Consider the following 23,630-nt stretch of genomic DNA (forward strand, 5'->3'; position numbering starts at 1 on the left):
CCAGCGCCTGTCTCCGCCGCCCCAGGCGGCCTCCTCGGCCCCCTCCCGCCCCTGCCTGGGCCCCGCGCGGCCCCGAGTCCCTGCGCGCGCGGGCCCGGGCCCTGCAGCCCCCGCAGCCCCCGCAGCCCCCGCAGCCCCCGCAGCCCCGCAGCCCCGCAGCCCCGCGCTCCCCGGGGGCGCCCAGCGGTGCAGGCTGCCGACGCCACAGCCCTCCGGCCCGGGCAGGGAGACCAGAAAGAGCGAAGTGGAAGACGCAACGCGACGCTGCTGCCCGGGAGCCGCGAGCCCCGAGCCGGGCAGGTGCGGAGCCGCCCGGCGCGCAGGGGGTTAAAGGCATCATCGCAGCCATTAGAGGGAAAAGTTGCGGCGCGGCGAGCCCGGCGGAGCGGTCCAGCCCGCCCCCCTTGCCCACTCCCCACTTCCCCGGCTGGCGCGGCGCTCGGGGAGGCGGGGAGCGCGGGCTGACGCCGGACCCGCCGCCAGCCAGCCGGGCGCACTGCCGTCCCCGCGCCGCCAGCGCGAGCGTGCACCGGAGCCTCCCGGACCCGAGCCGCCCGCAGGATGCTCGCGGCGTCGCGCCCGGGGCTGCGGGGCTGAGCCTCCGCTGCACTCCGCTTGCATTGCCTTTTTTTTTTTCTTTTTTCTTTTTTCTTTTCTTTTTGGAGGGGGGGGCTTTCTTGGCTGTTGGCTACACTGATGTGACCCCCCCTCCTCCCCTTTCCGGAACGATGGGGATCTTTCTGGCATACGTTGGATTTGTTTTCTTCTCCGCTTTGTACGTGCAACAAGGGCTGTCTTCTCAAGGTAAGTGTGCGGCTCGTTGGCTGGCACAGAGGTTTGCCTGCGGAGTGTGCGTGTGTGTGTGTGTGTGTGTGTGCGCGTGCGAGTGTGTTCTCTGTGTTCAAAGAACGACCAAGCAGACGTAGCGCGATCCTTAGGCAAGGAACAGCGGAACAGGGTTCTGGGTCGGTTGTTTTTCTGTAAAGTTTATTACATAGGAGGCCAGCTGAACCCGAGGGCAGATGTGCTTGGTGCCTGACAATGAGGTGGGTGCCTGGGCGAGCGCGAACACAGGGGTGTGTGAGTGTGAGTGTGAGTGTGCCTTGGACCCGTGTGCATGCACCGGGTGGCCACTCATGCATGCATGATCATGGCAAACAAACAGCCGGGCATGGGGGCTCTCCACGCCAGCCCTCCTCGGCGGAGGCAGCGTTGCTTTAGAGTTTCCTTTGGCTGGGTCCTTGCGCTTGCGACTTGGTTTGCGTGTGTGTTTATCAAAGGACCCATAAAAAGGCACGACTTGCATTCCAAGCAGCGGCGGCCGCAGCAGCTGCAGCAGAGGCGGCCGCCGCCCGGGGACCCCGCGGGCAGGACTTCGCAGGCTGCGGTGATCGTTTCAGCACCACGAACAGATCACGGCCCCGCGGCCCGACGCTGCGTCGCTCCCGCCCGCGGAACCGCCGTGCTCCCCCCGCCCCCCCCCCCGCTTACACAGAAAAGTCGTTTTTTTTTTTAATTTTTATTAATTTGTGATAGTCACAGAGAGAGAAAGAGAGAGAGGCAGAGACACAGGCAGAGGGAGAAGCAGGCTCCATGCACCGGGAGCCCGACGTGGGATTCGATCCCGGGTCTCCAGGATCGCGCCCTGGGCCAAAGGCAGGCGCCAAACCGCTGCGCCACCCAGGGATCCCGAAAAGTCGTTTTTCACACCAGAATGGTCTCCTTTAACTACATCTGCGACTTGCTCATGTATGAATACAGGCACACTTCGGTTGTGATCGTTTGGGTATTTCATGCCGATGTGATGCCCGTCTTTGAAAAGTGGGGGGGGGGGCTCCACCCCCAAATCAGCCCTGCGGCCCCTCAGCCCTCCTGTCTGTGAGTGTGTGCTGCAGCTGTGCACTTCCGTCAGCCACAGATCTCTCCAGGACTACTTTTAGGGAAACATCAGTTCTTCACAAACATGCCTTAGACACCATAATAAGAGCAAACCACCCAGAGCATTCCGTGGTAAAGAAATGCCTTTGGGAGAGAAGGAAGGGGAGGGAGGGGGGGGACATTTCATTTTTGTGAGTTTCCCCTTAACTCTGTATTCTGCAGACTAGCAGTGTCAAGACTGATAGTGGGGAAAAAAAAAAACTGAAAAAAAAAATCTCCCGTGACTTCAAAACAGTCTTTACTCTGAACTAAAACCAAGTGTGTGATTCTCCTATGCCAGGGTGTATGGCGATTGACAATGCAATGGCTTGATGGGGACAAATATAAAGGGTTAATGGGGGGGAAGACACATTCACAGCTTAGAAAGTGAGCATTTTGTTTCGCTGCTGTGGCCTTAAAATCGCGAAGGCTAATGATTGTTTTGGTGCATCAGGAATGTGCATTTTGACAGGGAATTATGATGCATTGTCTGGTTACTTGAAACATCCAGTTAGTCATGGATTGTTTAGAAACTTCGAGCAAGAGCCTCTCCTCCTGTATCGACAGATTTGTCAGACACGTAGCTCGCGGGATCCCTCCGTAAGTTTTGGGTAACGCTGCGGCCTGACAAAAGGTAAATGCATCCACCCGTGGGCATCTCGGCTACCGGGGCTGAGTTCCCTGGCAAGCCCCTTAAGCTTTGCATTATCTGGACTTGGTCGACGACAAAGTTATTTCGGCGTGACACCAAAAAGGAACAGGGACCAGGCCAAGGAAAGGGGGTTGGGGAAGCAGGCAAAGTCCGAGATGTCACACAAGTGTTTTGTTGGCCTTTTTATTATTATTATTATTATTATTATTATTATTATTATTAGTCCACGAAAACTGTAGTGAGCTCTCAGGGAAAGGGTCGCGGACACGCGTGGTCTGGATATCCCAAAAGGATGCGATTTCTGTTTTGCAGCCAAATTTACCGAGTTTCCGCGGAACGTGACGGCGACCGAGGGCCAGAATGTGGAGATGTCCTGCGCCTTCCAGAGTGGCTCTGCCTCGGTGTACCTGGAGATCCAGTGGTGGTTCCTGCGGGGCCCCGAGGACCTGGAGCCCGGGGCCGAGGTGGCCGGCGCGCAGGTAGCTGAGCGCCCCCGCGTCCGTCTCGCTCACGCCCTTGGGGCTCCCGGGGCTCCCCGGGGACCCGCTGGCTCGCCTGGCGCGGGTGGCGCGGGGATGCCGGGGGGGGGGGTCAGGAGCCAGGAGGGACTCGCCGAGGGTCCCCCCACTAACCCCGGGGTCACCTGCTCCGCTCAGGACCCGCTACCACTCGCGGGCCGCGGGGGCCACGGTGTGCCCACGTCCCAGGACCGCACCTGGCCGGGCGCTGCGCTGGGGAGGGGGGTTCTGTGTCTCCACCGCGCGCGCACACACACGCGCGTGCACACCCGTCAGTTGTCACCACTGAGGCCGGCGGAGGAGAGATGGGGAGGAGGGAGGGCGGGGAGGGGTCGGGGAGGCGGGCGTGGGAGGAGGAGGGGCAGCAAGTGGAGCGCGGGAGAGTGGGGGCGGCGGCGGGGGGCGGGGGGAGCGCAGGGAGCGGGAGCGCGGGGCGGAGGCGGAGGGAAGGCGCGAGGGGGGCGGGGGTGGGGGCTGCGGAGGGAGAGCAGCGGGAGCGCAGCTTGGGCAGTTGGGCGCGCGGGGCGGAGGGCGGGTGCGAGCGGGAGGAGGAGCTCTGGAAGGGGCCCCAGGGACGGGAGGCCGGCGGGCCTGGACGCGGGGGGCGGGGGGCGCAGACTTCCGCGGGCTCCCGGGTGCAGCCCTGCGGGCCCCGCCGGCCCGGACCCACCTCCCCGCGCGCGACTCGCCGGCGCCCCCGCGCGGCCCCGCCGCCCCGACCGGCGTGCTGGCCGCCTGGTCCCCGTGCGCAGCCCCATCCGAGCCCCGGGGAGTCTGCGCCCCGGGCCAGGTCCCCGTGCGCCGCCCCATAGGTGCCCCGCGGGGCTGGGCCACCTGGTCCCCGTGCGCCGCCCCCATCGGAGCCCGGTGGGCTGGGCTGCCTGGTCCCCGTGCGCCGCCCCCATCCAAGCCCCTGGAGGCTGCGCCCTAGGCCTGGTCCCCGTGCACCTCCCCATCCGAGCCCCCGCAGGGCTCTACCACCTGGTTGGTCCCCTTAGCTCCACCCCATAGGTGCCCCCGAGGGCTGCCATCGGTGCCCCGAGGGGCTGGACCACCTGGTCCCCGTGCGCCGCCCCATCCGAGCCCCCGCAGGGCTCTACCACCTGGCTGGTCCCCTTAGCTCCACCCCATAGGTGCCCCCGAGGGCTGCCATCGGTGCCCCGAGGGGCTGGACCACCTGGTCCCCGTGCGCCGCCCCATCCGAGCCCCGGGGAGGCTGCGCCCCGGCCCAGGTCCCCGTGCTGAGCGGCGTCTCCCCCCCGCAGGTGGAGCTGGTGCCCGACCGAGACCCGGACAACGACGGGACCAAGATCAGTGTGAGTATCACGGCGACAGGCGACAGGGGGCGCCCGCCTTTGTCACCTGCCAGGCCGGCCAGGCCCCAGGTGGAGGAGCATGAGGGCCTTATAGGTCTCTAAAAGCCTTTTTCAGCTTCTTGCCCCGAAAAAGGCAATGTCATGAACGCAGGGCGAGAGCCAGCTTTCTCTTTCTTATTTCTCTGGGTACCTACCAATTGAAGCAGATTTAGAGTTGATGCAATAAAATCATTCAGATATTTCAACGATTACTAGAGAGTCGTTTTGCCAACCAAAGGGTGTGGAACTTTTTTTGTTAGTCTTTTTAACAGTTACAAGACTATAGGAGTATAGGACTGCAATTCCAGGCTTCATTCACAATCACAGAACTAGTTACCCTTTAATAGGAAGTAAAATACTAACTTATGACAATCTTCCTAGGCAGGAAAAAAAATTAGAGTATCCAAGAGGATGTTGAAATTATATTGAAAACAACTCAATTCTCAATGTAATTCATAAGGCATGCAACGTATTTCCAATGAACATGTTTAAAGTCATAAACATATAAAACCAAAAGCCAATATAAATATAAAACATAATTGGAGGAGGTTGACCTATCGAAAACATAGAGATGTATTTCAACTGTATTGTGTATTACTTTTTAATAATTCTATATGAAGTTAGAAATAAAAAGGAAATTGTGATTTTTTTACTGTATCGCCAGTGAAGCCTTCTAGAATCACTTTATGTTGCTAGATCTGCTTAGCTCATTCATAAACAGTAAACAAGTTTTCATTACTAGAAATGAAATAGTTTTTATAAAGTCAGAAAGTACACGGTCTACTTGGCATATATATATGGGCGTGTGTATGTGTGTATATACGCTATATATAGGAACATATATAAGTATATATTATTTTTATTTATATTCATTTTAGGAATCTAACAATCCAATGACCTCCATTAAGAAAGAAAATTTATACTGAGGCTGTTAAAATAGTAAAAAAGTGGTATAAGATGGATATTATATCACAAGCAAAAGTTTAAAAATATATTGTACTAATAGAATCAAAATCTGTAAGTGTATAATCTCAAACTGGAAGCAAATATCAAACAAGAATAAAACTACGATTTATATTCATAAACTCACTTTTTAGAATATTTCAAGTCAATTATTATAGAAATTACTGTTTTCATACAGTGCTAGAAAGCTTTACTGGTAAAATCAATTGTTGACAATACTTATCTTAAATATTTCATTTTTTACATATTTAGTGGCTAGATTGTTTACTGACTCCTCCAATGTCACCCTTCACCCATAAGTATATCCTCCAAAGACCAGTGGGGAATAGCCTTACACATCTCAAACTAGGGCGCCATACAGTTAAGATGCACGATCAAGCACGTAACTACTAATACTATTACCTATTCCAGAAGTTCAAGAAGTCTAGTGCATCAGCAAAAGTTCTAGTTAGAAACTGAGGTAGAAAAAAGTTTGTTCTGTTCTCAATTTAACAAGATGACCTTGATCATGTGTCTTAAACCAGCAGTTGTTAACTTAGAATTCTCAGGAAGGCTTTTATGAAACACTGATCTGAGCTTTGCCTCCTTGAGATGCAAACGTAATGTTTCCACATTAATCCAAATGAGACCATTTTCTTTCTTTCTTTCTTTCTTTCTTTCTTTCTTTCTTTCTTTCTTTCTTTCTTTCTTTCTTTCTTTTTTTTTTTTTTTAGAGGGAGGGAGGGAAGAGAGAATCTTCAGCAGGCTCCACGTGCCCAGTGCAGAGCCCTGAAGGGACTCAATCTTATGACCCTGAGGTGAAATCAAGAGTCATAGCTTAACTATGTGGCCGAAGCCACACAGGCACCCCCAAATGAGACCATTTTCTAACAGCTCCCTAGATGATTTTAATGTGCTGTCAAGGCTGAGAATCAAAACCCAAACCTCCAAGCCTCAGTTTACTTTAATGTAAAATAATAATCATGTAAGTATTCCCAACTATTTCAAACTTTTGTTAAGAGACTCAACTGAGGCTATATTTGAAACTATTAATCCCTGTTCTTTTTATTTATTTTTTTTTTCCTATTCTTTTTATTGTGTTTGTATATTAATATGTAATTTTTCATACAAAGAAATATATACCATAGTTGTGGTTCAAATATTGGAAACTATTTGTATATACGACTCTGTATGTAAAAGACAGATGAATACTCAACACGTTTTCTTACTTATGGCCATTTGAAAGTGTAAACTTTCCTCACTTCTTTTCCTATCTTTCAAAATCATGCAAATCCTTAAATCCTGAGTGTTTTAGGAAATCCATCATCCTGTCAATCATGGATAATATAAGATTTATGTAAAACCTAGCTGTTCTGATAAAGATGCTTATGAGTATACATGTGTATATGTGTATTATACATAACACAAAATCACATATACTTTTAATATTTACATATCATTTTGCTGTTAATCTGACATAAAAATTATTAGAAGAAATATGAGAGCCAATTTCAATTTTGAAAATCAAACCAGTGTCTGATTGATGGCATCTCCAATTCCAGGAGCCTAAAGACACTACATCGGCCGGGGTTATGCACTCTGACCCTAAGACTCCAGGTGATCTTAATCTGTACCCCGAGCCGTGCCACCCCATAACTTTTGGTAAGACTGCACCAAACAGGGATCTCTGGGTGGCACACTGGTTTAGCGCCTGCCTTTGGCCCAGGGTGCGATCCTGGAGACCCGGGATTGAATCCCACGTCGGGCTCCCGGTGCATGGAGCCTGCTTCTCCCTCTGCCTGTGTCTCTGCCTCTCTCTCTCTCTCTCTGTGACTATCATAAATAAAAAATAAAAAATAAAAAAAGACTGCACCAAACATTTGAGAAGACTGTTAAAGATTCAAGTCTATTTTGTTGGTACCTTTAGTGAGGCACCCTAATGTGGGGATAAAACATCCTCAAATTCTGTTGTGATCAACAGAATACTTTTGTGATCTCTCAGGGCTGTCGCCAGCAGGGAAGAAAAGAGCCTGTACAAACTCAATCCTTTACCATATTCTGTTTGTGCTTCATTTGGCTGAGCTATCCAGGCAGAGGTCAGTGTCATGGTTGGAAAGTGGCAAAACTGCTACTGGAACGTGGGAAATGGGGACCACGTGGCTACTGGAATCTGGCGCTGGCTGGATTGAACTAATTATTCCATGATTTTGTGAAGCCAGTTGTTAATGCAATGGGATAAATATGACCTTCGGATTTGACTGTTGAGAAAATAAATAGCTCTCTGACTGTGGCTACGAGGCTATTAAGACCCTTTAATTTTCCCACATTAGCAAGCTCAGGAGCAAGTATGGGAACAAAATCATTTGATGTAGCACTTTATTATTTTTTTTTACCTGCAATTTTTCAGACAGTGAAAGTCCAAGGCAATGACATCTCTCACAAGCTTCAGATTTCCAAAGTGAGGAAAAAGGATGAAGGCTTATATGAATGCAGGGTGACAGATGCCAATTACGGAGAGCTACAGGAACACAAAGCCCAGGCCTACCTGAAAGTCAATGCCAACAGCCACGCCAGGAGGATGCAGGCCTTCGAAGCCTCGCCCATGTGGCTGCAAGATATGAAGCCTCGCAAGAATGTCTCAGCAGCCATTCCCAGCAGCATCCACAGCTCTGCCAACCAGCGAATGCACTCCACCTCCAGCCCTCAAGCGGTAGCCAAAATTCCCAAACAAAGTCCACAATCAGGTATGGAAACCCATTTTGAGCCTTTCATTTTACCACTCACAAACCTCCCCACAGGAAGATTGGTCAAGTAGGGTAGACAAATTGATGTGTGATGGTTTTAAATGAGACCTAGTTCAGTTGACATAATGATGAGATGAGACACGGGGAGCTTGAGGCCCGCCTTCACAGAGGATGTGAGTTGCCCCGTTAATCGCTGACAGTGCTTCACATACAGGGACCCAAGAGCTGGACTTTTTTTTTTTTTTCCCCTTCTGTATTTACACATTAAAAGAACAGTAAATCATGTAATCTTGGTTGCATTATAAATGCATGTTCATTTTCTCTACAGATTTATGTATTGATAATGGCCCAAATTAAGAGACTTTCACTTAATCAAAATGTAAATGAAAGAGACACAACACATTTTCAGCGGCCATAGCTTTAAGGCAGGATTGTTTTCCAAGGGCTTTTGATTTTGAAGGAGAAACTTCAGCTGCCTGTGATGAAAGTGATGATGATAATGGGAGGAAGTGAGGGGGGATGAAAGGCAGTAAGTGGTGCAGAGATAAGGCAACTCCCGTAAATGTGCCTTCGATGCCAATTTAGGAGCTTAGTCACACATTTCCAAAGTCAGCTGTGCAAGTTAAAGCTGTTCTGAATAGCATTAATTTATGCAATCACTCAGCCAATGGAAACTCATTGAAGTTTTAACCTTGATGTGGGATAAAGGCTTCTTGGAATGAGCAGTACCCTGCACGACCCGTGACTGTTCTGTATTTTCTTCAAACACTTGACGTAATATTACAGGATGAAGGGAGCATAAAAATACTGATCGTTAAGTTTTTCCCTTTACGCTTTATCATTGAAGAACTATTGATACTACTATTGATAATAGAAAATTACGTTGCTAACATCCAAGGTCACTTTAGCCATTAAATACGAAACCTGGTCACTTCATTCGGATGATTTCGATTAACTATGTACATACATATTTGCGTATACGTATATATACAAATATTGTGTGTATATACAATATACACACAATTGAACAGCACTTTTTCCTACTCATGCATCATGTGCTAATGGATATGATTTGTCGAAAGCTTGACTGAGGGTCCCCGGGAGTTTGCATTGCCTTTAAATGTAGGTGAGCAATTATCCCAGCATGCCTTGGTCATGGCAGTTTCTGCCAATCTGATGAATACATAGTTTAGTCTCCCAGCCTCTCCAAGGCTCAGTTCGTGTGGCTTTGTTTCATTTTCATCTTTATCATCTTTTTTGTTTTTCAAGTTAAAGAATAAAACCATAGCTAGAATATATATGTACCTATATACATATATGCATGTACATCCACATACATATCTGTATATATATATCACACAGAAATAGCATCTAGAGTTAGAATTTTTGTAGCCATTATTTGATAAAGACTCAGTGTTTTTGAAGACATTGTCCCCCTCTCTTTGATGCGAAAACTAAAGAAAAAGCCAGATGCTAAATGCAAAATTACAGAGTAGCCTCAGCAGACAGTCTAGGACCTTATCTGTGAGAAATCCAAATCCATGAAAGTCAGATTATTAGCACACATAGAACATTCCAGACTACAAATCATAGATCTGTTTCATTGAATAAAATCAAATGGATTGCCTAGTCCAATGGAGGAATCTAAGCATGGAATGAAATGTTCTATTTCTAAATTACTTACTTTTAGATTAAATAATATACTCTTAAGAGTATCTATTTTAATATAGTTTTCTTAGTGTTGTGATTGGAGCTAAATGGTACAACTCTAGATACCTTCTCACAGTTTTCAAATACAAAATCACTGCCTAATCTCACCACCAGCCTTACTTGTTGAGCAAGATGGAAGAAGGGATGCTGACTTCATGGAAGTCTATACGCATCCAAAGCCTTCTGACCTATAACAAAGATTAATATGAAATATATCAAAATCTTTAATTTCTATTTTTTTCTACCAGTGAATACCGGAAAATATTTTCGATACAATTAGTAACACTTTTTAACTTCTAGTTCAGAAGCTGGAGTGACCTAGCCACTCATTCTATACATGTGTAAGTTTCTGTGCTTGCACAATTATTGTATAAAATACAATAATTTGTATTTTCGGACGGATATTTATATAGTAGATCCACTGTAATACCTATATCCTGATTTATAATTTTGCTTTATAATTTTCCAGGTTATATCCAAATAAAGCTGACTTCAATACCCATGCTTCATTTATTCACTCTCCATCCTTTCAAGAGCTTCTGTGCCAGGCACAATGATTCAAAAATGGGAGACATACTTCCTCTCCTCAAAGAGTGTATATTTTTATACAAAATATTTGTAAATTCCATTGACCATGCCTCTTTTATTTTTCTTATTCTATTAAAGGCAAGACTTGATGAGGACACAAAAATTGAAATCTTGCTTTTACAGGTTAAGAGCGATAGTAGCTTTTTGTGTCTTCACTTACTACAAGGAGGCATGCTTCATCCATGGTACATAGGACACTGTGATATTAACCTGTGTTACAAAAGGCTGGTTAATCTGGCCTTTTATCTTCATGAAAGTCTTAGACTTCGTTGATTTAGGCCAAATCACTCAACTCTTATTCATAGTATTTTTCTGTCAAAGAATGCCTGTCTCTATGCAGGAAAAATATTAGCTGAGAGTTATTCAGTATATATACATAGATGTAATGTGCAAATTATTATAGAATTAACTAGTTTTCCTAAAGCAGAAATTTACATGAAAAAAAGATAGAAAGAGCCTCTTTCCATCTATACACCACAAGGTAAAGATTTGTCATTGAATATAGCTAGTCTCATATTTTTTCCGAAAGTTAGTGAGCATGTGACTATCCCCTCCTGCTTTAAATGGTTTATCTTTATGGCTTCTCCTTTTAAATTCATTTGATAATCCACAATTAAAACCAAAAGAATGAGTAAGAATGATAAAAGCAAACAGATAAAACTTGGCTTTCGCAACCCCTTGTTTTCTCATCTCCAGATCTTTCGAACTTTCACCAATTTTGTACCCCCATAACTAACATTAGAAGAAATGTCCTATAGATGGTCTGAGGAGGACAAGTTCCTGATTCTAGCGCCGAGTGGTTTCGTTTCACCTTCACAGAGAACAGGGAGACTTCCTTGAGCCTCTCCCCTCCCCTAGTACCTCACTATACTACACCATCCTCTACTTGTGTCTTCCTGTCTCATCCTGCTTTCAGAAGCCAAAGAGACCCTCCATAGTCCACCCTTCTAGTTCCCTCTGTGTTCCTGTCTTCTTTCCCCCTCTACTGACCACCCCCCAAGCCCTGAGAACTGTCGAATCAGCCCAAATCCAGCCCCATCCGCCTCCCTCAGCCGCCAGCCACCATCTCACAGTGGGCACCACCTCCTGCTCCCCGTCCTAGCACCTTCTTCACTGCTGGGCCTGCAGCCTCAAACCCTGTCCCCTCCCCAATCCTGAGCAGTTGCTAGGAGCCTCTGTCCTTTGGTGTCCTCTTGATTGGCTGTTAGAGTTCCACCTTTCTTTGTTGGCTTCACCCCCCACATGCCTCTCTTAAATGTGGTCTTGTCCCATTCCCAACTCCTTGATCTAATCATCCGTTGTTACGATTCAACTGCTAACTCTCAAAAAATTCCTTCTCTCAGGTTTCAAATCCTGATTTCTTTCTGGAGAACCAGACTCGCATTCATTATGGTCCCCCAGGCCATCTCCACATATGCCTCTACCAGCACTGTGGCAGGGTAGAGACGGCTACACATGTGTTGACTGGGCACCCATTGGGATGTGGCCACTTTGACAGTAAGGGTATGAAGCCATGTTATGCAAGAAATGCAAGGCTAAGTCCAGACGTAGCCTTCCTGAGGGCTGGCAGCAGCTGCTGTGGCCCCTTCGAAGCCAGGCACCAGATAACAGCGCAACTACCTTGAGACCACCTGATTGAGTGAAGCCCAAGCAGCCCAGCCTATAGCGCCAGCCCCCGCTGCTCTTTCAACCGGCACTGCACAGCTGAGCCCAGCCAACATTGACTCGTGAGAGAAAAGATTGTTTGAGGGTACAAGTATTTAGGGTGGTTTGTTTCCCAGCAATATCTAGGTTGGGCCCCTAAATGCAAACACTCAAAACTGAGTTTATCTTCACTTCCTCACCAGAAAGACACGTTCTTCCTCTGGTGTTCCCAGAGTCTTTTCATGACATCATCACAATCACAGGTCTTGTGGAAACCTTGAAAACATTCATCTCTTCCTTCAGTTGCCACAATGAATTAGTCATTCAGTCCCACTGTTTCAGTCAACAGGGACTTCTTTCTCAAGATAGGCCCTCTTCACTTTCCCCATCTCCTGCAACAGCACCTAATACTTTACCTACTTAAATGCCAATGCATTAAAATAAATAAATACATTCTAATGCCTTGAACAGATCACAACAGAGCAAGTGTGAAATAATTAGTATTTCCAAGACACCGTCACAAACTTTCAAGGCCTAATTTCCACCCTTGTTTCTCCTGAGTTCCAAATCCTCACGCCCATAATCTTTTTAATTGGTATTTCCTCAATGTTTTCAGATTGCCGTCTTACCTCTGTGACTTTGCAAATGTGTTTTCTCTGCGTGGGTCTTTCCCTCTGAGCTGAGTTCCTACTCAAATGCAAATTCTTTTATAAAGCTTCCTCAGATCCTCTTGGAATTGGTTATTTCCTCTTTCAGGGCTCGGCAGCAACTTGTTTACACTCACTTTGAAGCCATTATTGTGCATTGTAGTGTAGGAATTTTTCCTGGGGCTTTCCTCCTCTCCGGGCTGGATTCAGCCCTACATTCTGGGAAGCCTCTGTCTCAGCACAACCGGAAGGTTGGTCATCCAACAATAACTTCTAGGCTACAAACATTACAATTTGCATTTGTATCCCTCCAGGTGCCCAGAACCAGAGGAGCTCCTGTTTGCGGGAGAAAAGGAAAATATAGGGACAGTAAATCCTTGTTTTCATCTTTTTTTCCTTATAATTATATTTGCATAAATAGATAATCCTGCCACTATTCCAAAACTGACCCAGACTCTAAACTGTGTTTCTCAAAGTGTCGTGCACACGACCTAAGCCAGACTCAGCAGGGAGCTCGTTAAAAATTCATATTCTAAGGCTCCACCTAGCAGCTCTTGAATGAAAGTCTCTGAATCTAGGACCAGAAATAGGCATTTTTATGTGTAGCAAATTGTGAAAAATCATTAGCTCTAAAAAGTTCTTATGGATGGGGAAAATAATTGTATCATTTACTAGGAGATGTGTAATGCATGTGAGTGTGATGCTACAACATGTTTTTTTTTTTTTTTAGAAACGGGTCTTTTCCCATTATTTTACAGTATTGAGATGGACTTTTGTGAAACTGTTCTCTTCACTCGTGATCAACAGCTGGCGCTTTTAAGAAAACTGGCCGTGGTTAAGGGGTGGTTATGTTTCTACGTGTGGAGTCTCTAGTCACTCGGCAGGGATGCTGATTCTCTGAACTCCAAAATATGATTATTGTGTTTTCACCATGAGGTGAACCTGAGCATTGAGAGGCAGCTGTTGCTACAGCTGGTAGAAGCCAAGAGCTCCCCGAAGCTCCTCTGCTGCTGATAACCATGGCTGCTTTCCAAAAGTGGCCAGATTTAGCAAGAATGGTCCTGAAACAGAATTCAAAGCTGGTAGGGGGAGGCAGATGAGGGGCTGAGGGTCTTGCAGGAGATTGTTTTCCTCATTTAAAAAAAAGAGGAAATGATGTGTTACATCTAGGTAGAGAGCCAATAACATAATTTCGACCTTAATGTTGATTTTGGTTTAAATGATCCAACTTGGCTGCTTACACAGGTTAAATTAATTTGATCATTGTAATTCTATCAGTTAAATGGCTGCTATGTAAATCAAGTGTCTATGAATAAGATGAAAAATAGATTTGAGGCAGTGCTTTAGATAATACAGGCCACGGAATCCGTTAGAGCTGTGTTTGAACCGGAATTAAGTAGATTAAAAGTCTATACTGGCTAAATTCACTCATAAACCATATTTAACTCATTGAATTCAGTAACTAGCCGAGTCTATAAAACCAATGCCCAGCTATATGTTGGAAGGGCTTTTCTGTGCACGACTGGCTACATTAGGGTTCGCGTGTGATTTCCAGGAGCTCTGTAATTGAGGAGACATAAAGCAGAATTGCCCGTGTCGCAAGCTCTTATCTCTAAAGGTTGCATGATCCTCGAGATTTCAGGAAGCTGCCAGGGGAGCAGCTATGTGGATAGATGACCAAAGGTTTGAGAAGTTGCTGGAAAGACTTAATTTTGTGGGTCAGAGTAACACATTTTCTAGAAAAGACAAGGGTCCCTTCTCCCAAGAAACACTGCTGCCACCTATAGCCTAACACGGGAGCATTCATTTCAGCTGCAAGGGGGCAATGGACACAGAAACCAGGGAAGAAGGAAGGCCCTTCCCATGTCATCTCCATCACTCACACAGCTGGGCATGTCTCCCTTTCCTCATCTGTTAAATGGGAACTGTGGTATAAATTTCACCAAGTTTTGAGGATTAAATGAAATCATATACAAAGAGAGCTTGGCATTGATCAGGCCCTCAATAAATGATAACCAGCTGCTGTATTAATATGTTAAATGTTGCATATGCTTTTTTATTATTCTGATTATTATTGGGAGCAATGAGGTGCTGAGAGGAAATGATCTAAGCCACCTGGCTCTGCTGTGGTGAATATTTTCCTTACTGGGTGTGTGTAGGTGAGGGGTTAAAGAAGACTGAGTCTTCATTCCTGGCTTATGTTTTATCATGTAATTTCATGATACTTGAAAAATCTTGATTAAGTATCAAGTATCTTGATACTTTGAAATTTCATGATACTTGAATTTCATGATACACGGACTTTCTTTTTTACTTCTGTCACAATGCCATTAACTTATGATAAATATTCCCCTATATAATGATACTAAATATATTAGCCACGAGCTGTCTTGCTCAAGGTCGTAACTAGATCCTTACTGTAAAGCATAATAAAAATTCCAAAGGGTTGTTAAGAGTTTGAACTCTGTGGCCTGAACAAATAACATGTTTTTGGAAACCACAGTTATGCACGCTGGCTGCTAACATAATTAAATTCAAGCTTTCAAAAAAGACCCTCGGAATTTTTTAAATCATACGATAATTATAGATACATCTGAAAACAAACAAGTGAGAACAGTTAAAAGCTTAAAAAAGAGAGAAAAATAAAATGGATTTAGAACCCAAAAAACCCTTTGCTTATTTGTTGAGTGAGCTGTGTACAAAATATCTCTGAACCTCAAGAGCCATTTTTCATAAAACAGATATTAACACATAGGCCCTAAGGGCCATTTTCAGCATTAAGAGACATGATGTATTTTAAATATCTATCAGAGTAAACTTGGCACTAGAGTAAGTTCAGCAATGGTTGGTTGCTTCTTTTTTTACCTAATGGACTTTAAAGCATATTATTAAATAACTACAATTTAAAAGTAATAAAGTAACATAAATATGAATAGAGATGAAAGAGAATAAGAAGAAGCCTGGAAAGCTCTAAAATTACATAAAATATTATAATATCTGGTGAGCTGAAAATATAAGAATTAAGGAGGGATTTATTTGATTAATAAGTGACAAAAGGAAACATTATAATTTATGATATATATCCAAATGAACTCCAATTAATTAAAGAGCTAAGCAGAAAAGCAAAATCAGATACAGACAGATTAGCATAAAATCAGAAGCCCGAGTCTTTGAAGATTTAAATTTACAAAATATACAAGTGAAAATAACATCTTACTATAAGTAATTTAAAATATTTGTTTAATTAAATCCAATTTAAGTAAAAAGTGATAACAGTAGACAAGGATATATATGTGTTTAATACTTAGGAAAAGAAGAAAATAATCTCAGGTTTATATATGTTATGATTATGCAATCCATTCCAAATGATTTGGAGATATCGAAATAAACTTAAATCAATTCTCTATTTGACAGCAAAACCCAAATAGAAAATATTTGGGGCATAATATATAATTTTCAATAGTAACAACAACAAAAACTATAAATTATCTAGTTTTTTAGAAACCATAACAAGCGGTCTAAATATGAAGACCATTAGAACACTTTGTTCAGAGAGTTTAAGTTGGACTAAATGAATGAATATGTATGTTTTTGGATGGACAATCTCAATTTTAAATATGTCAGATTTTTCACAAGTGTTTATAGACTTGATGCAGTCTCAGTCAAAACCCTACTCTTTTTTTTTTTTTTAAACTCGACACCTATAATTTTGGCAAAGATTTTTAGAATCCGCGTTTATCATCAAGGTTACAGTGACTCCGGCATTTTGCTAGATGATGACTTACACGGTGAATTGGTACTTCCCTTCTGGAGGAAAATTTATCTGGAGGGATCAGTCACAGGGTTTTAAATCGTGTGGCTTCTCCTGCCTGAAGACATGCTCCTGAGAGGAAATTCCCAAAAGATCAGTAGTAAAGCTGGTCCAAACCCATGAGACCCAGGGACATTTCTCACAGAGGCCTTCCCAAAATTGCAAATGCCCAAATGACCAAAAGTAAGGAAGTTGCCTAATGAATGTGTTAAAATGTTAAAACCATGCAATGAATATTACATAGCTTCTAAAATTAAGTTTTAGTGAAATTAGATAAGATTCACTATATAAGAGAATGAAAAACAGAGGGTACAAAACAGTATTTTTAAATCAACCTGAGATACTTCCATAGAAAGATGATAAATATACGGAAATGTACATCAACAATCAATGCTATGATTTTTAACTATTTGATTATTTTGTGTGTATAATTAACATTTATACAATGTTAATTTATTACTTTTGTTATATGGAAAAAACACATTATTTACAATTTCCCAGATTTAACCATCAGCTAATGACAGGGGCTCCTGGGTGGCTCAGTCAATTAAGCATCTAACTCTTGATTTCAGCTCAGGTCATGATCTCGAGGTTGTCAAACCAAAACCTGCATTGGGCTCTATGCTCAGTGGAGAGTCTGCTTAGGATTCTCTCTCCCTCTGTCTTACCCCTCAACACGCTCTCTCTCTTTCTCTAAAACAAACAAATCTTAAAAAAAAAAAAAAAAAAAAAAGATGAACCAATGACAGTTCATGAGAGAGAAAATTAACAAAATATATTCAACAAATTAAAAAAGGCAAAGTAAAATAATGGATATGATTGTAGAGGTCGTGACAAATTAAAAATATGTACATATGCACATGTGTGTACACGTGTGTATATATATTAAAAGTACTAGTATGAAAGTGGTATACTCAGAAATTGCTAGTAGCATTGAAATTAAGAACACTGTATTTTATTTACTGGAGGCTGGATGAAGAATCTGACCATCAAATTATTCTTTTTGTTTTTCAAACATAATGAGTGTGCTCTTGATCAATTTATTTTGATTAACCTAATCAAGCACATGTAAAGTCCATAAATTAAATATCCTGCAATCATTTTTCCTCTCAATAGTATGACTCATTCAGCCCCCAATTCAGAAGGAGTTCAGAGTGGTGAGCAATGGTGCAGTCATTGGGACTGTCAAGGAAAATTAGTACCTTGGAAGATTTATAAATGATAATTAGGTTTTATTTAATATGTCTTTTAAAAAGTCTGAGAGAGCATTTTTGCATGAATTTAGAACTTTATATGCATAAAAAAACCCAATATAGGTTAAAGTCTTAGTGCTTGAATTAAAGCAAATTGTAAAATTAGGAGATAAAATTCCTTATTCCACAAAACTGATGACTGTGGAGCCATTGAAAAAATAAAAAGTAAGGAATTACATGAAGGTTTTTTGTTTTTGTTTGTTTGTTTTTTGCCTTCATAGGAGCATTTTTAATACAGATTAAGCATGCGGTCACTGTACATTTTTAAAGGGTCTTAAGCATTGTGCAATGAGGGGGGTCTATTATGGGACTGATTTTTCTGTGTTTATATGTTTTATGTTATAGACACATTCTTAGCAGCATCTTCAGTCATTTGGAATATTTGAGTTTTAATTTTTCTGATTAAATACATTTATTAATTTTCTCATTTCTCTTAGCATTGTAAATGGTTAATTTGAAAAATACTATGGTTAGGGAGCAAGCAATAGAAACACAACTACTAAATAGAAAAAGAAAACCTTTAGAATGTAACAACTCAATTTCAAACAATCTTCAATCTTCAAAATACTTCAAAATACAAGTATTTTGAAGCTAAAAGCTATGTCTTGATATTTTTGGTGTTATTTCAGTGTCTAGCATTGTGTGTAGCATGTAATTAGAGTTTAATAGATGTGTAAGGATTGGGTATGATGTTTTGGTTTATGTAGAGGACAAACCACATAGGATAATACCGCTGCTGAGAAGATGTATGAATTCTTATGTGATTCGGTCAGTCTCTAACAACACAACCCAACGCCCCTGTGCGTTAATGCGGAATGCACTTGGGCCGTCCTTCATTACATACCATGACAACAACAATATTCATTTACTTGAAATTATATTTAATATCAAATTATGTTTAGGAAGTTTGATGAGCAGCCTTGGCAACCGTGTACTTCTATTGTATCTGCATGCCTTGATAAAAAGGATATGGATTAAATATATGTATATTGCTTCATCTCTGTGAGTTACTTAATTCTGATGGCTAAGGTCATTTCTGTTATGAAGATCACTTATAAAACATCCTAATTTAGATAATTTTGAAATAGCTGGATTAAGGAAAAGGGTAAAACCATTGGCTCAAATTTGGAAAATATATCGGTAAAGTCTTAAAACATTTTTCTTATGTTAAAATAAGTGTGTTTTCTGAAGCTATTTAACTGATGTTTTTCTATATCCTGTTGGCATTAGGTCCTCAAATAGTTTTTTCCTCAAAAGCAAACATTGCTGAACAATTAAAATTAATTTTTAAATGTAGGCAAATTACTGTGTGAATTACGTTGATATCTTTACTTTTCAATTTATATAAGAAGATAAGTGAAAATTGAAATTGCTTATTGGCAGATTTTTTATCTTCTCTTTCCTTTACTTCTCTGTCTTCACTTTGAGTGTCTGAGTTGCCATTTCTGTAAAAATGTGAGCTGTATTTCTTTCTTTGATGAAGGATTCTTCTCTGTTGATGTTGGAGAGGGGTATCTATGACAATGTGCAGGAAGAGCATAGGTGGAAAGAGAGATCCTTTATTTCACCAACTAGTGAGTGATTACTCAACTCTGAAAATACAACTTGCTTCCCTCTCCACTCAGTTGTCAGTACTTGTAGCTGTGGGACACATTATATGAGCTTTTCTCACTCACTAGGGCACGCTAGTCCAGCACACTCTGATGCAGAACCATCCCACACTGTCCCCAGTTGTCCTCATTATTTCCTCCACTCCCCACACTGAACGTGCTATTTAAGCTCTTTGAGAAATTTGCCGTTGCTCGTCAACGGCATCAGTGCCACAAAACCACATGTGTATATGGTCCCTGATGGAGAATTTGTGATCATTCCAACAAGATGTGGATTAATATCCACCTTTGCATTATGAATAAAGAATATGCTAATTAAAAATGAAAAAAACACACGCAGAAGGCATATTTAAACTCCATGAGCAAACAGTTGCAAGCCCCTGAGCAGCGTTTATTCATGTCCTGGTGAATTAGTGCTAATAATACATCATTCTTATCCAGGCATTAAAGGAGTTATCAAATGAATGTGATATTACAAACTTCACTGTCTGGAAACATTTTGTTTTCTGCTAATTTATATTCTTCTCCATTCCATTTTGTCAAAACAGCTCATATTTCCAAGTATTTCTAACAGGCAAAATTGAGAAAGGCTAGAGAGGTTATCGGCATGAAAAATCTCCAGAGGAGATTAGCTTGTAGATTGAAACCGAACTAGTTTTGAATCTCAGCGGCATCACCTACTAGCTGGGTAAACTCACACATGGCAGTTTCAACTGCTTAGCTCCTTAATTAGGAGAATGATGATAATAACTTCACGAGACCACAATCAGAGGTAAAGAAATAATAAGTGCTCAAGAAATGTTTGCTCCTCCTGTGTGTACCAAGATGAGTCTTACTTGGATGAATGAGTTGCAATGAGTGTGTTGTTTTGGGATACACCATGGCCTCAGCAGGTGGGAGGAACCATCACTTTACATGCTTGTTCTCAAGGCACTGTAGAAGGTGGAAACCCTGAAATCCTGCCCAGACTAGGGTCTGGAAGATCCTGTGGTGAATGGCATATCAGCCATGCCCCTTGGCAATTAGACCATGGGTATGTGGGCACCTGCACTTCTTTTCCCCTCTCAACTACAATAAGAGGCCTTATAACTAGAACAAAGGTGTAAATTTGCTGACTAAAGGAGAGAGAAAAGGAAATTTACGCAGCTGCTGCCAACATGCCAGGGCACAATAAAATAGGCAATTTATGTATTAGGTCAAAATGAAGCACATTTCTTTTAAAAAATGGATTTCTGGAAGAAATTGGCACTGGATCCATAAGAATTCTAATAAAAAGATATTCTTTTCAAAAAATTATAGGATAAAATCATCCTATTATTTGACCTTTCCCCTAAAATAGTGATTTAGTATGTGCAAACCTGAATAAAAATTGCATTAAAAGCTAGCTTAAATTTTCTCACACAGCTATTTTCATTTCGTAAAGCTGGCATCTGTAATAAAAGAGAAGTATGTCAAAGGGCCCGTCTGTTCCTAGAGCTGTAATGGACACTCCGTTCTTTATAAACTTGGCCTCCTTACAGACAAAAAAAAAAAAAAAAAAAAAAAAAAAAAAAAAAAAATTTGACTGTTGCTTCTTTTATTATTGAGGCATTTTCATTTTTAGATTTGTTCGGATGATAAGCCTCACTAATATTCACTTTTATAAAATAAAGACTCTGGAGTAAGACCACGGAGCCACACAGCAGGAGAGAAATTGTCTGTCTTCCTCTTTTCTTGTTCCTTTTGATTCTACCAGATACTCAAACAAGAAAAAGAAGAGAATTATACCCAAATTTACAGGCAGATGCCCTGAATTGATTGCTCCTTATGTTAAACCAGTAAAACAGTGGTTCTCACATAGGAAATTAGCCTATCAGAAAATATTCACAGCCAAGAGAAAGTGAATACTTGAAGAGCTCTGGTAAAATTTAGATGGGATAAACTCTCCAGATAGTTGTCTGAACTCGCCACGTAGTTCTTTGAGTTCAAAACCCATATCCTCTCCTGATGCTTTTTCCTGGTAGACAAGAGCTCCAAGGGTCTTTCTCTCCCCATCGCTAACTCATGGTGGCACTTTAACAATCAACTTAACTTTCTTAGTCCTAAACTATCAAATTGAATAAAAACCGTGGAAAAAAAAAGAATTTCTTAGAAAGAAGAGGACATGTAAGAATCATGGTGGAGACACCTTTTACCCAAATATTTAAATGAATTTGGATGAACCTTTAAGCTCCAAAAAGCCTACAATATGAAAAGTTCAAAATATTATTATGTCCTATGACATTGGGTACACTATATGGAGCAAAACGAACTTTCTTATTAATGTTTAAGAAAACTCCAAGTCTGATGATGTTTTTGTACCTAGTATTTATCAATTCAGAGTTGGGGAAAAGAAACAGATCAAATGCATTTTTTTTTCCTCCGAAGCATATGATAGCCAGTGCATTTTCCCTGAAAAGATCACTGCGCATTCAAATAATAGCTCCACCTCTTGACTTAACAGATGTGGAGACAATGGAGGAAGGGCCTTTGCTTCAGAGAGTTTCGTAAAAAAAGCCTGTCCTCATTCTAGGTTGATCTGACTTGCATTGCTGCTTCTTCATATCTCTAGCATGTGTTCTCCGTGTGACTTGGGGTGAAGCATTCCATGTCCCTGAGTTACATTTTCCTGATCTGTACATTTACTCTACAGAACTGTTGAGGGATGAACTAAGACAATGCATGCAGATTATCTCCTGCATGTTCCCTGACACAGAGTAGATGCCCATTGCATTTTGGTCATTTTGGAAGTTGATGTGAACCAGAGGGACGCCACCCCGTTAAACGAGCCCAGTGCCTTCCAGCCTCATGACCGTGGGTGCAGGGAAGGAACAGCAGTGCAGATGGAACAGTTGAAAAAGGAAGGCACTAAAAGGGAGCTCAGTTCTTTCATCCGGCGGACAGATGAGCGGGGCAAAGCCGACTTTGCAGCCCAGGAAGTGCTGAGTGAAATGAGGCAGGAAGCTGCAGGACGGGGCTCTCCGTGGCAGTGGTTCTCAGGATGTGCTGTCCCTGCAGCCCAGCTCCACTGCATTGCGCAGAATGCCAAAGTCTCACTCCTGTGCTGTGAGTGTTTTTGTTTTATTTTTATTTTATTTTTAAGCAATAGGTGGCATTTTTTTGTTTTTTGAAATAATTATAGTAAGGATAAAATATTGGAGGCTTTTTCTTTTCTTTTTTTCTTTTTTTCATATTTCTCCTTAGCCAAACTCTCTTTCGTCACAGTCAGCCCCGTGAGAAATGCTTGCATTTCCCAATCTCAGCGAAGGTGACGTGACACTGGAAATAGCATGAGGTCTAAGAAGAGCTGAAAAGTGGAAGCTAAGTTTCTGCAGTCCTTAGACTTCTAAGAAGACATATTAGACTTTTCCATTTGCAAAATGGAGAAAATATCTTACCTATCTTACAAAGGCTTGGGGAATTATACCTGAGAGAGCACTATGAAAATCTTTAAGCATAAAAACAAATGAAAGTCATCGTTATTAAATAGAAGTCAAAGGACATCACGAAATGGCATTCTGAGTCAGAGAGAAATCTAGGTTCTATTAGGCTGCTCTCCATCTGGGCACACTACCTGTACATTTTCTTCGCATAATTTAGATAATAGTATCTCTCTTTCTTCCTCACAGGGAATTTTATGTAAGGGGCAAAAGTATTAAGACTCTCAAGGCATGGTTTTAGACATCCAGAGTCAGAAAAGAATTGCTAAAGTTTTGTCCGTTGCCTTTAATGAGTTTACAATGTAATTAATCAGTGTGTTCAACTCTGAATATAATGGATTACAAGTCAATGGAGGCCTTGCTAAGGCTACTGGAGAGGCAAGGCCCATACCCTGTGAAGTTCAGAGGAGAGTGAGATTACAACTGCCTGGTGGGAACACACAAAACAGAAGCAGATTATTCAAGGGAAAGAGTTGCTTAAATTCATGGTCACATTGCGGAGTTAACAGGTCACCCTGCCTGGCCTGGGCATAAGGCGAAAGAATCCAAATAAAATATGTGATCCAACACGATGTCTGTCATACTAATATGAAAAAAATAATAATAAAATAACACACAAACAGTTATGCTCAATTTAGAAAATGTAGAACAAATATGTATGTATGGGAACAAATGTAGAACAAATATGTATTTGGGATCTTAGAAATGAGAGGCAGCAGAAGAAATTCTTGCTCAGAGCTCCCAGCTGCAGTCTTGGCTTTTATTATTTCATGGAAGTAAA

At 42.5% G+C, this 23,630-nt stretch overlaps 1 protein-coding gene across 3 annotated transcripts in view; it reads left to right on the plus strand.

The window, feature by feature from the left end:
- Positions 1–364: 364 nt before the first annotated feature.
- The window catches only part of VSTM2A (V-set and transmembrane domain containing 2A), a 28,602-nt gene continuing 5,336 nt past the window's right edge, over positions 365–23,630 (plus strand). For all 3 annotated transcript variants that reach the window (XM_055301100.1, XM_055301099.1, XM_055301101.1), the window contains exons 1-4: positions 365–804; positions 2,882–3,048; positions 4,353–4,403; positions 7,792–8,128. In XM_055301100.1, the coding sequence (XP_055157075.1) occupies positions 729–804; positions 2,882–3,048; positions 4,353–4,403; positions 7,792–8,128 (631 nt within the window). In that variant the 5' untranslated portion in view covers positions 365–728. The remainder of the gene's footprint in view (positions 805–2,881; positions 3,049–4,352; positions 4,404–7,791; positions 8,129–23,630) is intronic.

The sequence above is a fragment of the Nyctereutes procyonoides genome, unplaced genomic scaffold (genome assembly GCF_905146905.1).
Source record: "Nyctereutes procyonoides isolate TBG_1078 unplaced genomic scaffold, NYPRO_anot_genome, whole genome shotgun sequence".
NCBI lineage: Eukaryota > Metazoa > Chordata > Mammalia > Carnivora > Canidae > Nyctereutes > Nyctereutes procyonoides.